Here is a 19,244-nt window from a genome sequence, read left to right on the forward strand (position 1 = left end):
CAGGACATACATGTAGGATATCCTCAGGATATCCTATTGTAATCCTCAGATCTCCTCTAGATGTCCTGAGGAAGAGTAAATGATAGCCGTATATTAACCTCTGGAAAATCCAGGGAGATCCTGTGGAACATCCTAAGGATTTTTATAGGATATGTTATAGGGATATTTTTCGTATGTTTCAAGGAGCAAATTTTAAAATTTAAATATAAATTAAAATTATGTTTTGTTATTTACTGCCAATATTAAAAATCTAATATTAAAAATAGTTCATCGTTCTTTAATATTTGAGGCTTTCGTGCTGTACATGAATATTTTAGGTTTGGCTCCCGGGTTTGAATTGTGTAATATTTTCTAAACAATCCAATATCTGAATTCCCTATGTTGGGATTGCATCAGAAATTGAACTGATAGAAAATAATTACATTTGTAATTTCCTGTCAGTTGCTCTTTGCAAGCTTTATATAATTCTCATGACCAAATCTCAAATACGAGTTCGCGTGTCGCATAGCGGTAAACAAACAAACTAGCGGTTGAATACTATTGTTTGTAAAGTTTTTGGAATGTTGCGAACAGTAACATTTCTCATGAAATATTAAATAAATAATAATTTTGGATATATGAAAATGTGCGCATCAAATTCAATTATTAATATTAAACGAAATTAATGTTAACAATTAATTGCACGTGTATATGTTCTCTGGAAATCCAAAAGACATCCAATATAATAGACAGGGCAGATATATCCTACAGACATCCAGGGGTTATCCAGTGGACATTTATAGGACATTAATACTTATTATAATACTTAAGATTTCTAAATTATATTAAATAGCCGACACAACTAAAAATAATTATGTATGCATATTAAATTTTTATAAATATATTTGTAATAATATCATAAAACATCCTACAAATGTCCTGAACCGTCTTGGACATATTCAGGATGATCCTGAGGATGTTTTGTGCTGTCTGGGTAATTTCAAATAACAGACAGAAATTTCTTACCGCCACCGCGCAACATGTCAAGGAACGTGCTCTCGGCATTGCCACGCGTGCGTCCCTGCTTCTGGGACGGCGTGCCGAAGCTCAGGCTCTGGATATTGATCTCCGCCTTGAGCTGCTCTGGCGGTATGTCGTCCACGCGAAACTCGTTCGGGTCTTCGACGAAAGCCTGCTGCAGATCGCGCATGATTTTTTTGCGTATGGTCTTCTTCATCGACAGGTGCCGCTCCAGGTGTTTAACATCGCTTTCCGTCAGCGTCTTGCTATTGTCGCGGCGACGCGACTTCTTCTTCTTGCTGTTCTTCGGGCTCTCCTCTTCGCCCGACGTGGAGCCCACCGATACGGCGCTATCGTGCCCGGGCGCCTTCTCCTCCGCGTGGCCGCGCGCGTCCCATTTGCTGCCGAAGCCGAAGATGTCCCGCAAATGAGGAATGTTCCGATCTACGGTCTGTTGTCTCGCCATGCCTCTTCGTTGGTCCTTCGGATGGCAAGGGAATCGCCCTCAAGATTTCCCTCCTTTAGATTTGTCCTGAAAAAAATTAATTTTCAAAAATTACGAAATGGGAAATATATATCCAATGAGTTCATTGCCTGGACGGGAGAGGGAAATGTCGGCGCGTGATAATAAAATTCATGTGAGATCGAAAGCACGAGCGGACGATCCTATAGCGATCGATATCGTGGGATATCGCACGCCCACGTTTTTCCTCCTTTGTTGTACAATACTTTCTGTGACCGAGAAGACTTTCGATTTCGTTTGTACACGATCATGCGTTTCGTCAAGTATAGGATCGGTTCGCGATGATTCGGTTTACGAAAAATAAACGAAGACGAACAGATTTCTTTCGGGGATTTATTTGGGACGATAGAAAATTCTTTAATGGCGTAGATTAAATGAAAATAAAAATTAGATGACCTAATTTTTTTAATTATTTTATTATATCATAAATAAATTCAAACATCTCTTGTAGAATAGAATACATGAGTAAAGAAGCTGTTTCGTATATTTGATTACAGCTACAATTCGTTTCTCTTATCTCGCGATAAGATCTCCAAAATTAACAGAGATCAAGCCGCACAGCTCGACAAGCCCAGAGCGTGGGTGCTCGAAAAAACCGAATCACTTTTACCATATAGATCAATCTAGCGCGCGGTGATTAAAAAGTCATGGCTGTTAACGCGACTCGCATACTTCAAATATTGTTTCGCGATATGCGTGTATACGAAGTGGTGACACAGCGACAGTTTATCTTCGACTGGCCGTTCTCCGTCGGTTTTTCGTCATCGCCAACGCGTTTCCCGATTCGACAGAGAACTCGTTTACAGGAAAAAAAAAAAAGCCATCGATCGGGATCGCGCATTGTGAGCCACCAATCAGCCGCGACCTGCGACCCACGGGCCGTAAATTGAGTCTCGTTTTCGTTGTAATCGACCTCTCAATATTGCTACTAAAAATGTTTCAAATTTCACTCATAAAAGTTTTCGATTGAATAACACGTTGCAAATATTCAAATGCATTTTTGATGTATTAGAAAATAATCTGATAGCTAAATCTTGTCAAAATGTCAAATCGGAACATCGATTGAAAAGTTAGATAAAAATAAGAATTCACGCTTAACGCGCTTAATTATGGATATAAACTTGATTCATCGTCATATCAGTCGTTACTGGGCGAGATGTGTCTCTCCCCTTGATTATTATAAATTAGATCAATGTCACTGCTATGTCACATTTTCAATGCTGCACGCGAGTCAATTAATCGGCTCTGCATCTTGGGAAATCATATGTGCCGTGCACGCCGAGTATTTTATTGTAGTTAGTTACGTAATGCTCACCTAATCACACACTCGCGTAATTTTCTTCGTCCGAGAATAGACAGATATATAACATAGCATTTGTTTCGTGATATCCAATCCAAATAATAGAGAAGTAAATATAATCGATTGTGTACATGCTTTTCATAAATACTCAAAAAAGTTATATTAATTTTAAAGAAAACGAATTAACGTTCCAGCGACTATAAAAGAGCTATTTTAACTAGAATCAATAAGTATTATAATAAGTATTTTAGTCTCTCGTTTTTTAAAATATTGCAAGATCTAAAACAAAATAACACTGAGAATCATATTATACAATCGAGATAAGGCAACGATTACAAAATATAATTATATTGGGTGATTGCATAAGTTCGTGCCCGATTTAAATATAAACTTCAATAGATTATATTTTAGAGATAACACTTTTATTAATCAATTATATAGTCTCCATTCTTTTCTACAATGGTTTTCCAACGATCTATAAGCTTGTCGATTCCATTTTCGAAGAAAGAACTTGGTTTTTCTGGAAAAAAGTTTGTAAGGTGGTTTTCGACAGCTTCCTCGGAATTGAGATTCTTGCCATTTAAACTATTCTGTAAAGACCGGAACAGATAAAAATCTGAAGGCACAATATCTGGAGAATATGGCGGGTGCTGCAGAATTTCCCATTGCAACTCCTGCAGTTTTCCTGTAGCTTATTCCTTTCAGTCAGGAGATGCGGCGCCCACGTATCAAGCTTGGAAATGTATCCAAGCTTTTTTAAATGACGAAAAGCGGTTGAATTATCGATGTTCAGCCTCTCAGCAATATCCTCAGTTATAATTCTTGGGTTTCTTTCCACTAAGGCATGCACAATGTCATCATCAATGCCAGAAGGCCGTCCAGAGCGGGGTTGATCCTCCATGTTAAAATCACCATTTCGAAATCTGCCAAACCACTTTTTGACTGTTCGGAGAGCAGGAGCGCGGTCCAAATAAACGCTTTGAATATTTTTTTGTGCAATCCCAACACTCACGCCTTTCCGAAATTCATATAGCATTACATGCCGCAAATGCACTTTTTCGTTCTCCATTTTTAATGATTTCTCTTATGCACAAATGGACTTATCTGAACAATGTCCGACGCTAAATTGACATAAGACAACGTCATCTATTCGGTGTAAGCAACAATTACCACACGAAAACAATAGAACTCCGCCATGCAGTAACTTAATGCCATCTATGAAAATCGGGCACGAACTTATGCAATCATCCAATATAATCCAAGGTATAAGGTAAATAATTTTTCAATTTGCTAAGCAACTTGAAAATCTATAAAGCGCATTTAAAAAATTTATTCTTGCATCTCAATTCATGCAAAGAGTACTTATAGTCTCTCTCAAAAGTATATTAATTGATTTGGTCCCTGTAATCTCTGCGAACGTCGCGTAATAAGTAACGATATGCGGGTGCGGATAAGACGTCGCGCGTGTATTACCGGGCGCTGTAATTACCGTACACGACCGCAATCGAGGTGGTTGAGCAACGAGGAAACGAGAAACGATCTCTCTCTCCACCTGGATTGTCGTCTCCGCAGCCGCTGCTTGGCAACCAGAACCCACTCGCGGCGACGAGGCGATAGCGGCGAGATACCGGTCGCCATGCCGTGAACCAGAGACCTTTCACGTTCCCTTCGCGTCGATTCTATTATCTAACGATGTATATGAACGCGCTATGTGCGGTCAGTCGCTATATACGGCGCGGATTGAACGATTAATATTAATATGTATACGATCAAAGGATTCGCTGCAGCGTTTCTAATCCGCATGCAACTTTTGTGTGCAAGAATTGCCGTAATTTATGAATTATATATTAAAACGGTGGAAAATAACAAGGATAGAAATTAAGAGTGAAAAGCCTTGATCGATTACAAACTCCTAAGAAATATTTTCGCATATTAAACCATTTTAGATTCATTGTTAAAAAATTGAGATAACGTATTACAAAGAAAGTTACAGAATCCCAATACTATAATATAAAATATAAATTAATATAAAATTTCAGAGAGGCGCTATATGAAAAAAAAAAAAAGTTTTTTTTTATATATTATATTCACAACAGAGACGAGAGAAAATTTACCGTAAGTCCAATAATATTCCAAACTCCTAGTGTTTTTTTTTTTTTAATTTTAATCTAAAAGTAATTACAACTATAATCTTACTTAAATCACAAAAAAAAAAAGAAAATAACGATATAAATATTATTCTTAAACTCTGCTGGATCCTTTCAATCTATTCCGGATTGACGGAACATTCGGCAAAAAAAAAATACTGAAGCGTCAAAGGAGAATATGGTTCTGGAAGATTATTCCCTCGAGACGCGATGAGATTTTTCGGTCGACACGAATCTCCCGCACACCCACGGGGCTGAGGCAATGGGGCCTATAACGTAATTGCAATGTACCGTAAACCCAGACGGCCAAAGCCTTCACGCGTGGTAAGACCGAAGCGCATACAGAACGTGGAGAACGGGTCTCGTGTACGTATCGATTTGTGGTTCTCTATGAAACTCCCCCTTCCCCCTCCCCCCGATCGAGCATCCCATGAGCCGTTCCTTAAAATCAGAACCTGGATCTATGTGGTTAAATATAAATTACGATTTAATGTATCATATTTTTTTAAAAAAATGTACATAAAAATGTTGTATTTTCATCTAAACTCTTATTAAAATTTAAAATTTTTAATTCAAATTTATTCTTATTCAATGGCAAAGAAAGGCTCTAATTTAAAGGCGCTAATTTACAGGATCATTCGAGATTAATTTAATAATAGAAGAGGTAAACAGGTCCGCCTTATATCCGTACGAAACAAATTTTTCAATATTTCCTCTCAATATCCTACCTTCATCTCGATCTATAAAACTTTATCGAACTTCTAATATAATGAGAGATTTTTACTCTTTACAAAGATTTTATCTCAACATCTTGCCTCGCCTTAATCAATTCAGCCGCTCAGAGAGGTCTAATTAATCGTTTGTCCGACGCAACTTTGATAGATTCGCACGACCACAAACTTATGCGAGTATTCAAGCTTAGCCGGATAATATTTCCGTTATCGCGTGTACACGAGAGCCCCGAGGTTAAGCCTTTCACGAGGGAGTAATATCCCAGAACGGCTTTTACAGACATAACTCGATCCAGCCGGTCAAGTCCTTATTCATTCCTTTACTCAGTCGTATTTCACATCCCTTCAACACTATTATAATTAATTTCTATCATCGCGTATGAGAAGATTACAGCTTCACTGGGATTCGTTCGATTTATCCGTCAATCTGCAAGAAAAAAAAAAAAAGAAAAAAAAATCTCTCTCATTGTTCCAAATTTATTTATTGCAACATTATTCATCAGCCCTGTTTCATCGCCAAAAGATTTCATTTGATTTCTGAATTTTTAAAATTGTCTCCTAGCGTTAAACACGACCGCCGCGACCAATGATAATTAAATCGTCTGGCGATAACGGAGGATAACTACTCGCCGGTTTGCGACCGGTTCTACAACTCGCTGTCCCTTACTACTATTACTACTCGCGATTACGAAATCCTCCGTTCGCCGACAAACGACGAGTGATTTCGAATTCGTGACGACGAATCGGCCGTCCGGCACACGAATGAAATCAATGACCGGCAATGCGGGATAACTGTTTTTCGAGCTGAACGATTCGTACTCCCTTCGCCATCGGCGACCATGTCCACGATCTATAATTTGCGGAAGAAAACCTCGGTTGCGAGTAATGCCCGATTTCTTCGCTCCATGTCCGATAAAGTGTTATTATATTAGGTGTACAACTTTGCTTCCGCCGTTTTCCTATAGATGGCTTTAGCGGTAAGTAGTGGTCGAAATAAATAGATCATAGACGTCATGCAATAAACTTGGGCATCTGTCAACATAACCTCATAGAAACATTAGTCGATTTGTGTCTGCGTCATAAAGTTATTCTCGATTGAAAATGTCAGTTTAAGAGCCAAATTCTCGTCATTTGCGGGAGGTTTTAATTTTCTGCTTCAATATGAAGAAATCTGCGGCTGAGGCTCATCGAATGCTCTCAAATACTTATGGTGAAGCCGCTATTAGTGAAAGAACGTGTCGTGAGTGGTTTCAACGCTTCAAGAACGGTGATTTTCACGTCGAAGACCGGCATAGCGGTGGAAGAGAGAAGGTTTTCGAAGATGCAGAATTGGAGGCATTACTTAATGAAGACTCGAGTCAAAGTCAAAAAGAATTGGCACGATCATTGGGAGTGGACAATACTTTGAATCATAAATGTATAACCAGTTTTTTACAATAAAGCCTCGAATTTCGGAAAAAAACGGCGGAAGCAAAGTTGTATACCTAATACATAGTTAGAGATTACTGTTATAATTTTTTAGCGACTGATCCAACGTGGCTCTTGTGTGACATCTTTATGTAGTTTATGTTGTTATTTACACGTAGTCTGAGAGAGATTACTACTACAATTTTTATGGAGATTTTTAATAGAGGGAAATATATATGCAATTCTGTGATATTCTTTCTTCTTTTAATATATATTAAAATTTAATATTATTTTACATGAAAAAATACAATTTTTCATTCTTCACACATGTTACTAAAAACTTACTTGACAAGAAAAAAAACCCTTGCTATTTTAAAATTTTGTTATTTATATAATTTTTTATTCATCGAAACTTATAATCAAAATAAGTTAAACATTATTACATATAGTTAAAGATTATTATTATAATTTTTCATAGAAAAATATTGATCTCTATAAAAAGATATTCGATATATTTTGTCTCCTTAATATTGAAGTCTAAAATAATTTTACCAGAAATATATTATTTTTTTGTCTATTCATACATTTAACCAAAACTCGATTGACAAAAAATCTTTCTTCAAATTGTCTTATCTCCTTGATTTAATCATCGAAAATATCGAGACGTTCATTAAATTTAATGAATGTCTCGATATTTTCGTTAAAAGAAAAATTTTGTCAAACTATTCCAAGAATATCAGCTATAATTTTAAATTCTAATTCAGTAGAGCAATCCCTATTAAACCTATCACTAATCCACCGATATTCGATTCAAGATCGCACCTTTCGAACGTCCGATGCAAGTGGAGAGCTTTACCAGGTATATAAATATGAAACCGGAATTTCCCCATGGATGGCCCTAGCTGTCAATGTAATTACCGTCAAACCGCGTCATTGGCGCCATTTTCTTGTTTTGACATCTGATAAAGATTTTCAACTCACAACAATACAAGTTTCATACAACAGCATAGTTTTTAATAGCGTTGAACATGTCAAATTTTGTGCCTGGCAACTACGATTTGCGGACAGCATTGATTTTCTGTTACCATTTGAAGAAAACTGCTGCAGAATCGCATCGAATGCTTGTCGAAGCTTACGGTGAGCATGCTCTTGGTAAATCACAGTGCTTCGAGTGGTTTAAAAAATTCAAAAGTGGCGATTTTGACGTGAGAAACGAAGAACGTGGAAGACCACCGAAAAAGTTTGAAGACAGCGAATTGCAAACATTGTTGGATGAGGATGACGCTCAAACGCAACAACAACTCGATTTGAATCAAGCTTTGCGTGAAAAACGACCAGAATATCAAAAAAGGCAACGCAAAGTGATTTTGCTTCATGATAATGCACCATCACACACAGCAAAACCGGTCAAGGAAACGATTGAGGCGTTTAGTTGGGAAATACTTTCGCATGCGGCTTACTCACCAGACTTGGCTCCATCCGATTACTACTTATTTGCATCGATGGGACACGCACTTGCCGAGCAGCGCTTCACTTCTTACGAAAATATACGAAAATGGCTCGATGACTGGTTTGCCTCAAAGGAGCAACAGTTTTTTTGGCGTGGCATCCACAAATTGTCAGAGAGGTGGGAAAAATGTATAGCTAGCAATGGGCAATACTTCGAATGAAATATTTTTTATCATTTTCATACAATAAACGTGTATTTTCTATACAAAAATTCCGGTTTCATATTTATATACCTGGTAAATCCAAGAGTATCACGAGCATGTAACACATCGCACCGTTCTGCACGTTTTCCCGCAAAAAGATACACTGGCCCCCTTGGTCCAAGACTGATCTCGAAATAAGACACAAAGTACAACGTGAAACGCTCGCTGCGACAATCGCGGCGTGACTGAATCGTCTCGCCGCAATGATCCGGGACTTTCACTTCGATCGAATCGAGAATCGAGATGTCCCTTCTTCCCGTCACGTTTATACGTGCGATGCACACCCACGCTCTCGCATCTCGATCGCAACATAATGCTCGCTCGATCGACGTCGAGCTTTCTCGTGTGAATCCGTTATGGGATTCGATTTTTCTTGTAAAAAATAAATAAAGAAATATGATGTAAATAATTATAATAACTGTTGGAAAAATAAATCGCCAAAAAATATCAATTATTTTAAATTCGAAAAATAGAATATAATTATTAAAAGTATATAATATATTTGTTAAAAATAATTTTATTTTATACATAAAATTAATTGATTAATATCGTTAATAATATTAAATATGTAGCTTTATTTTTATCATCGAGTCACTTGCAAACAATATCAAAATCTCAATTATCGTGATGCGTTAACAATTATCGTGCATCGCATACTTTTTTTCAAAAATGTAGCATTGCCTCAATATGGAAGGGATTAAAAAATAAATAAAATCTCGACCTAGTGAGTTAGTACGTTGTAAAAGATGATATCTGTCGGAGCTACTTCTCGCAAGTCACATTGTACGCATATGCAAATCTCCCTTTCTATGTTAATCGGGTTAACAGGCTTTCATCTTGACGGCGTTCGATTATATTTTTATATTTTTTTTAATCATTAAAATTTATAATTAAAATAAAATAAATATTATTATATATAATTAGATATTATTCTTATAATTCCTCGAAATAAATTTTTATAGAAAAATAGTGATTTCTATAAACAAATAGAATTCAATATATTTTGTCTCCTTAATATTGAAATCTAAAATTATAATATTTTACAAAAAAAAATATATATATATATACATAAGAATACGATTTTATTATTTAGTTCTAAATCGAATATTCATAATTTACAAGAGACGAATACTTTCCATGTCTGTTTGCTTATAATACGGAAGATATATCAACGTTTATTTATTTTCGCTAAAAAGAGATATCGTCTTTAAATTGTTTAAAGAATATCAAGTTTGATATTTCAAAATGGTTTTCTGTGTACGTCGTTGCTAATGTCATATTCAGTGTGCAAAAATCCTGTTTTCTAATTAAGAAATAGATAATGATCCCGTGCGATCAAAGATAGCCGTAATAATTAATAATTTATAATTCATAAATAACAATAATTGTTCGCTGCGCCGACATTAATGACGTTTTCTGTTGCGTTTCCGCTCCGGCAATTTCATTAGAACTCTCATCGCGTCTCCTTCCCATTGTGCGCGCCGCGATTTCTTTCTCACTGTTGGACGTCTATTTCTACATCGCCAACAAAACGTCGCGTTAATTAACAACGGCGTTTAATGAAAAATTATCAGTTTTACCAACGTGCCGGTATTACTCGAAATAATATATAGAGCACGGAGAGAAAATTTCTTTACGCGAAACCTCTTCTCATATACTAATAGCGCGTTTTAAATAATAAGCAAATAATTTAGAGATTACTTAATAACTAACTGAATATCTTAAAGTAAAAAGATATTAAAAATCATTTCAAAGAAATTTAATAAAAATTAATAGAATAGGCAGTTAATAAATAAATTGAATTTAGCAAGAGACGCAAAAATAAAACAAATATCGAAAATGGACAAATGATCGTGGTTGCGAGATTATTCTTTAATTTCGACGATGCGCGATTAATGGCGTAGTAACTTCACGTCAGTTAAATGCTACGTATTTATTACGGTTATTAGCGTTATCAGAGATTATTCCCGTCGCCAACACGTAATCGAACTTTGAGATTACGACAACAGCTGTTTGCTTCTGTCATCCATTCCCTAACTTGCCACAGCTGTACAGTTACTTCAGAATGAAAGGTGAAGGCCCTTCCCGCGTCCCCCTCCCCCCCCCCTTCCCTCCCTCCCTTCGTAGCGAGAAAAAGAGGGAATTTACGGTATTTTTCTTTAATTATCAATTATTATAATTCGAGAATTTATTTGATTTCGCTCATCGTTCGTAAATGAGTTCGGAGAATGTGTCTGAGAATAATTCATCGATATAACGGAAAAAATATCAAGTTTTTACAATACGGAATTTTTTCTTATCGTAATAATATATTTTTTATCATTAAATTTATATAACATTATGTATGACAAAAAATATTAGAATAGCGTTATGTAATTTTGTTTAAATTGAAGAATTAGAAACCGTTATTTTAACGCAAATAACAAAATTATGTTATTCGCTTAATTTTGTATAAATTTGATATTTAACAAAATTTTGAGACTTATTTGCGAAATATGTAATATTAATGATCGGAGGATTGTACTAAATAAAATCTTCCGCTGACATTTTTTTTTTTTAAAGAAAGGATTGATCAGAAGAGGAGACCGATATTACTCTTATTTTACCGAGCAACCGAACTTACACATTACTATATCAGTCGCAAAATATTGATAATTTCCGAGTTACGTGATTAAAATGCTACCTCGTCGTAAAGTAAATTAATCCCGCGACGAACTAGTCCCGAATCTGTAAAACCGCTTCCAAGCCACGCGAAGCCATATTTTGCTCGGCGTTTAATTCGCGTTTTTGCGAGACTAATTCATAGTAATTACGAGGCTAATTTTCTACCAGGTGTCTCGGAAAGACGGCACGTCGCTCGTCGTCTATTAAAATTAGAAAAAGAGAGAAGCAGGAACTTAAACACGTGTGTGTCTGTTTATCCTAAAGTTACGACCTAAGCCGACGATTGTGTCAAACGAACCGACGAAGGTTCTCCGGCCGATGAAACCGGTATTAGATTCAATGAGAACTGGCTCGTCCGCAGAATATGATGTCACTTTCGTTGAGCCAGCTTGTATGATTCTCAGAGTTAGTACAAAGAAGAGGAACAACAATACGCGAGATGAATAACAAACACGCGATAATTATGATGTCGCAAGGCGATTGCCTAGCTCCGATTTTTCCTGCATTTTTCCCTTGACACTTTTCCCTAAGCAAGGACAATATGATTCTGTTTTAGACAACTCATAACATTTGACCTTTGAAAGTATTTTTCAAAATAATTATTTTCGATTCATCTAAGATTTTATAAAAATAAAGATCAAAGGTGAAAATCAATATTGTATTATATATCTCTGTGTAAAAGTACATAAAATAAAACCTATATATGCGTGAGTTAATCTTGTGTAATACGACATTTTTAGAAAAAGATAAAATCTGACGATTAAATCTGAAGATTAAATGTCACGTACCGCATTTTTACGCAGCGTTGCAGCAGTGATGCCAGAATTGAGACGCGAGCAACATGATTCCGTAGTGGAGGGGATACACACACAAGCGTATACCGTGTGCATGTAATGCGCAGAGCGCTCTGCGCATTACATGCACACGGTATACGCTTGTGTGTGTATCCCCTCCACTACGGAATCATATTGCTCGCGTCTCAATTCTGGCATCACTGCGTTGCAGTTACACTTTTGCGCGGATGCATATTGCGCTAGTCATTATTATCTCTGTATTCTTATGCAAACTAAGCGGAATTAAATTAACGCAAATTTCGCTTCACGCTTCGCGACACTTCTACAAATTGGGACGCATTACATAAGCTGTATTAAACTGCGACCTTTTATATTTAATATTATATTCATTTTTTTTTGTACAAATATTTACATAAAAATCTACATCGAAGAGACTCTTTTTAGATAACAAAATTTATAACAAAATTAAAAAATGTAGAATACATCTAAAAATCTTTTATACGTCAATTATGAAATAAAGAAAATGTTTATTGTACAATATAACAAATAAATCAAATTAATTTACCCGCACAAAGTAGTAAGAAAGAGAATTGTCCTCTTCGCAATAACCACAGTTGTATTTAACAATCGTCAGCGAAAGGTTAACGATCATTATCGAAGTTAGTAGAGTGTCACGTGCTTTGTCAGAGAGAAGGAGATTCGGGGAGTCGTCCCGGATTCCGATCTTCCCTGGCTTCGCGGCAAACAAAGAGGATAAGTTTACCGAACGCATCCGAGAGACAATGCCTCCTCCGTCCGTCAGTTTTGCTCCCTGGAGGCGGCTTGCTGCGCGTGCACGCTACACCGAGCAGAAACTCCGTTCTACGTTACATAAGAGAAAAGTTGTACGCGTTTATACCGCTGCAGAGAAGTTCTTCCCGCCTTACGAAGCTGGATCGCCGCGCGTTAAGTTCAGACGGATTTAATTATAGTTGCGATTGAATTTCCCCTCCCCCTCCCCCCTCCCCTCCAAAAGGACAGGTTAAAGTATATTTCACATATTTTTGTGATACGCGAAATACGCGATATTATAAATTACCGAAACGCAGGAGAAAAATATCGAGCTATTAATGGCTAGTATATAAATGCTGCATACTTATTAGTCTGAAATTGAGTATAGACAAAATGCACTGTATTTTATGCTTGTTTAGTAAATAGATATCCCCTTAATGAGTAGAAAATGTTTCTTCTTCTTCTTTTTTTTTTTTTTTTTTTGGTTAAAAAATAAAAAATATTACCAATATCGCCAATTGCTGAAACTTCCTCCGCGACCCCGATATTAAGCACTACGGATTCAGTTTACTCGGCAGCCTCGTAAAATCGTTACACGCGCATGTAATGAGGCATATATTCTCGAGAACAAAAGGATGAGATACGCGAAGATCGTTCTCACCCACACGAAGGATTCGATCCTCGCATTTTTATTCGCATGTCAATTCCACGATAATTCTCTTTCGAACTTCACTTTGCTTTATTTCTTCTCGAATATCAATCGTCCTGTTTGAGAAAATATTCGCGCTCGGATTGCATTGTGATTTCGACAAAATTGTAAGATTCTAACAAAACGCGGCGATAAATCGCTTGCAGCAATCGTGAGACTAAGCGAATAAAAGCCGTGTTTTTCTCTCGATACTATTCCTCCGTATTGTTTCCGTATATTTTTTGCGTAATCTCCTTTCACGTTCTCGTCAGATTTCAGGTTGTTAAAAAAAATTCGTGAACGACAAAACATTCGAGAGCGTTTAATTGTGCATGATTTTCTAATTATTTACGCTTTTATGATTCCGCGATATGTTTGGCAATTTTCACAGATTCAACTTCATCCCCATTAAATATGTTTAATAATTCGAATAACAAAAACCATAAAAGATATCGTAGAAACGATGATTAAAGATTATATAAATAAGATGTTAAAAACATTTTATAACCATTAATACTCTTTAAACATGTTTCGTAATATGTATTCATCGTGTATTCATCATAATAATCGCATATAAAAATCTCGCACACGTATTTACCGTCTCTTTTATTTGTCCTTTTTCCGTTAATGTTATCCATTTAATCTTTATGTTCGGCCATATCGAGATGTGCATTCGACATCACAGGTGTTTTCACCGCATTTTTTTTTTTCTAAAGTACAATCTCTCATCGCATGACGATTGCACCAACGAGACAAGCAAACGACCTGCCGCGATCACAGGAACACGATCCTGCTACAGCGGCACAACTTTCCATCCTTTCTTTTCTGAATCCTCGTGATTTAATGCGGCCTCGATTTACGATACAACAATGGCGCGGCGCGCAATGAAAATGCATTTATAATTTTTTCCCTTGCGGGAACAAGTCCGATAAGCTGGATGACGAATGGCGTTTCTCTAAGTGCCCGTCCGTCATCTCTCAGCTGTGTATTAATTCAGCTGCAGGTTTCCGGTGTGTAAGAATATCGGCGTTAGCGAGCGATAATAAATTATCTTCCGCGTCCACGAAATAGATATTTAGAAAATAAATGACGGTCACTCTCTTTCTTCATTCATATTGATAAATGTTTCACATGCATAGCTCGAAGTCATACATTGCCATATATCGACTCTCATCAGCACGTGTCAGTTTTTTTGAAGAACAAAGAAACAAATACCCGTATTCATAGTCCTTCCTTATTTTAAGGACGGAGGAAGCCTCCATGAAGGATTCCTTGAATCTGCAAGGCCACCTTGTTTCATAGATGGATCTCGAATCTCCCTTTCAGAAGGAAGGAATATTTTAGGGATTTTTAGTGACCGACTGGAGGCAGCACCGTTTTATGCTGCCTGCAACTAATTTCATATAATACATATGAAAACTTTTTCGTATCTTCAAAAAATTCCACGGGATTTTCCCAATCGCGAATGTATCTTTTCGGAATCCGCCACAGAATCCGATTCTCTGGATTTTCGTCTTCAAATCCATCGTCAGAATCATTTAAAAATTCATTGTCCATTATCCCTTTTTCCTTTATACACTTTCAGTTTGAGAGCGCGACAACAAATAACCACAAAACCACAAATGTAACGAAACTAACTTTTGGAGGTTATATTTGGTTATATTCTGCGTATCGTCTGCTAAAAAGGTCACATCACTCCTCAAGGAAGCTCGTGACCTTCCTTGAAATAAGGGAGCCAATAAGATTGTTCCTTGTTCGGTCAAGGAAAGTTTATGAAACGTGGAATGAGGAACAAGGAATCCTTATTCCTCAAGGACGGACTATGAATACGGGTATATGTATACGTATTCCGTAATCGGTCGAAATCGGCATTAGGCAATGTTAGAACGAGTCTTTTACAAAATAGATGTAATTGGCTACAATAAATTTTAATTCTATACATATGACTTATACCCGTATTCATAGTCCGTCCTTGAGGAATAAGGATTCCTTGTTCCTCGTTCCACGTTTCATAAACTTTCCTTGACCGAACAAGGAATCTTATTGGTTCCCTTATCTCAAGGAAGGTCACGAGCTTCCTTGAGGAGTGGATGCGACCTTTTTAGCAGACGATGCGTAGTATATAACCAAATATAACCTCCAAAAGTTAGTTTCGTTACATTTGTGGTTTTGTGGTTATTTGTTGTCGCGGTCTCAAACTGAAAGTGTATAAAGAAAAAAGGGATAATGGACAATGAATTTTTAAATGATTCTGACGATAGATTTGAAGACGAAAATCCAGAGAATCGGATTCTGTGGCGGATTCCGAAAAGATACATTCGCGATTGGGAAAATCCCGTGGAATTTTTTGAAGATACGAAAAAGTTTTCATATGTATTATATGAAATTAGTTACAGGCAGCATAAAACGGTGCTGCCTCCAGTCGGTCACTAAAAATCCCTAAAATATTCCTTCCTTCTGAAAGGGAGACTCGAGGTCCATCTATGAAACAAGGTGGCCTTGCAGATTCAAGGAATCCTTCATGGAGGCTTCCTCCGTCCTTAAAATAAGGAACGACTATGAATACGGGTATTAGAAGTTTCTTATTGTTAGTATAACAAAGAAAAATCACGTATGAGAAAAATTTATATAATAATAAGATATATTTTATGTTATTACACATTATAAATTATATGTTTAAAAAGCTTTTTCAAGCAATGCGATTGATATACTTATTAAAGACTTCATTTTCGTTACGTCATCCTGATTCATCATATTATCCTCTCGTAACAAATTTATAATTTCTCATCAGAAGCAATTTTTGTGTCGATTTCGTTTCTTTTTTCATGTTGAAAGAACACGACTTCCTCTTGATTTTTTTACAACGGGGTGATCGCACGTGCCACGTGCGAATTATCGAGATTTCGCAGTAGCATAGAGCGTTGATTGTTATATCATCGACTTGATGAAGCCAAGGACGTAGACTGACGAGCGTTATGGAGGTCGCGAGTCGTCATCCTCGATTCGTTACGACACTTTTTTCTTCCTTCTTATCCTTCTATAAGCCGAGATCCTTTTACTCGCTCTTATAAAGCCAATTTTTAAATCGCGCAGGTAATCTATTAGTTATTGTTACATATAAGTGGATTTGGAAAGTCGGTGTTTCGTAAAAGATCTTCATAAAGTAACAAATCTCATATTAAAAGCACATAATTTTCAACGTAATTATTTCTTGAAATTATACGTTATATTCTAATTTTATAATCAATTTTACGAAAGAATAGTTACTTAAGAAATAGCATTACTATATATATTTTAACGCAGAATATAATAAAAATAATTATTACAGCTATAAAAAAATTGTGGAAGTTAGAGCGTGTACAAAAATTTCTCAAAAAATTCAAAATTTTGTAAAAAAATAAATCCTTTCACCGATCCTCACCAAATAACTCACCAAACTATAAAAAAATATAAATAGTAATGTAAAATATATATTAGTGATAAAAGTATTTTCTTCCCTCTAATCAAACCTTTGCCGCCCTCAAATTTCCATAATTTTCCCGGAAATAACAATCTCAAAAATGTAATGACACGATATCTCATTGAAACGCATTTAATTCTTATCGAAAATATTCGAGGAGCGTTAACCACGATATTTCACGCGCGAATAATCAATGAAAAATTTTCCACGCTTCCTCGAAAAGTTTCCCACGTCGAGTTTTGCTTCAAGTGTAGCATCCACATTTCACAAATGTCACAGTTCCGTCTGCAACTGAAATTTCTAATACGCGCTTGCAACGATCGATCGAATTCTGCACACGCGGAAGACGCTTTTATAAAGTGTATTCGATCAATCAGCAAGTATTTATTAACGCGTGCGACGCATATAACTTTTTAATGATCCATCTTCCACGGTCGCGCCACAGCGATTTTACTCGTGTCCTTTCTCTCTCCCGCATTGTAAATGCTTCCTCGGAGAGCAGAATGATAAGAATTTAATTGCGTCTAATGAAAATTTAATGCCGGCAGAAATTCCTGTTGCACGTTTCTCCGTACGTTTGAACGCACTCGGGATTCGTTCGTGACGGCACTAATCGAAGGAAAATCGATATCTATGTCGGTTATGCGAAATGCAAGACTACGCGCTGCTTGATTGTCACGTATTGGACATGCATTTTTAATCGCACGTTGCTTTAAAATCGATAAATTAATTTTGAAATATGAACATATCCTTGAAATATGAACATATATAATAAGTATAGAAAAAAAATGACGAGATGTTCGGTTTCTACAAAGATATACGAGATAATAAATCACGCGAGCGTGAAAAATGACTTCCACTTCCCCGAGGTGTCGTTAATCTCGTCGACGAATATTAGCTACGACCTAGAACGCGTATCACGACCAAGTACAGGCAACATCTACTTCGTGGATGGTTCAACGTACTTTAAGGTGAGATTAATTGAAAGCAGAGACAAACATCTCGCATCGCTTCGCGGCGACGTTGCTAGAAGAAGACGAAGAAGAAGCAACGACGCTTACTTTTGTGAAGGAAGTCGTTTGCGATCGTTTGGACGAATCGACCAGGAGCCAAACTAGCTATCGCTTTAGATGGAATTCATCGTCGATCATCAATATCTCTTACATTTCCTATAAACATTACTCTTGTTTATTGTTCCGGTTTTTTTTCCCTTATAAATGTGATCAAAAAGCAATCAAAGCGTTATATTTAATAATTTTAATCAACTCTTTCGATTAATTGGAAAATTAATGTCATATGCATATAATTATAAGAACTGTAGAATTTGGGGAACAAAAGCTGTTATTTTTTGGTCCCTTTAAAAAAATATATCTCTTGCGAATCTCCGCGTCACGGTTGCAAGGTAAAGTTTCCCACGTTAACGAACTGTCGCTAGAGTTCTGCTTGGCTGAGCCGGTGAATTATAATAAATTTAACAGGTTACTACGTGGCGTGCAATTTCGCCTTGATTTAAGCAAATGACTGATATTAGTGAACACGATAGCGCGGTTGTCTGACAACATAAGAAAATTCTATAATATCACGATCCGCGAGAGTAAACACACACACAGGGCGTAAGGTTTTTAATTTTTATAAATACTCGTTTATATTTTAGATATAATATTTAAAAATAGATTTATTTTTTTGCGTAATATTAAATCAAATAATAATTCACCTAAGAGCAATACGAACGAGTATTATCTAATTGATACGTATCCGATCGTCGAATTCGGCGATGATCCTGCATCATCACGATCTTTGTTAAATTAATATGCACGCAAACATAATTTTGAGCTCATCAAGGTAAGCGAGTCTGCGGCAACAAACCGTTACGACGTAGCTTTATTAATTTTCTACGTTGCCCGACAGTATCCGCGAAAATTGTAAAACGGAGTGTACACGATGGCTGGTCAATTATCACGCGAAGGAAGCGACGCATATGATTATTCACTAAGTTTATTGGGTCAAGTCAAATATTAATAATGTATAGACACATGTATTTTCTGCTA

The 19,244-nt window shown here is 36.5% G+C and overlaps 2 protein-coding genes across 3 annotated transcripts in view; both read right to left on the reverse strand.

The window, feature by feature from the left end:
• The window catches only part of LOC138936084 (uncharacterized), a 36,370-nt gene that overhangs the window by 3,521 nt on the left and 13,605 nt on the right, over positions 1 to 19,244 (reverse strand). The window contains exons 1-2 of one of the 2 annotated variants that reach the window (XM_070301162.1): positions 12,843 to 13,126; positions 1,006 to 1,531 (exon numbers count right to left, since the gene is read on the reverse strand). In XM_070301162.1, coding sequence (XP_070157263.1) covers positions 1,006 to 1,465 — 460 coding nt within the window. In that variant the 5' untranslated portion in view covers positions 1,466 to 1,531; positions 12,843 to 13,126. Of the gene's footprint in view, positions 1 to 1,005; positions 1,532 to 12,842; positions 13,127 to 19,244 lie in introns of those variants that run through there. The other variant, XM_070301161.1, reaches the window with a different exon arrangement.
• The window catches only part of LOC138936082 (micronuclear linker histone polyprotein), a 32,651-nt gene continuing 21,983 nt past the window's right edge, over positions 8,577 to 19,244 (reverse strand). The window contains exons 8-9 of the mRNA XM_070301157.1: positions 8,850 to 9,191; positions 8,577 to 8,751 (exon numbers count right to left, since the gene is read on the reverse strand). The gene's annotated coding sequence lies outside the window, so the exon portion shown is untranslated. The remainder of the gene's footprint in view (positions 8,752 to 8,849; positions 9,192 to 19,244) is intronic.

The sequence above is a fragment of the Polyergus mexicanus genome, unplaced genomic scaffold (assembly GCF_030449975.1).
Source record: "Polyergus mexicanus isolate NDT 795.1 unplaced genomic scaffold, iyPolMexi1.0 SCAF_9, whole genome shotgun sequence".
Lineage (NCBI taxonomy): Eukaryota > Metazoa > Arthropoda > Insecta > Hymenoptera > Formicidae > Polyergus > Polyergus mexicanus.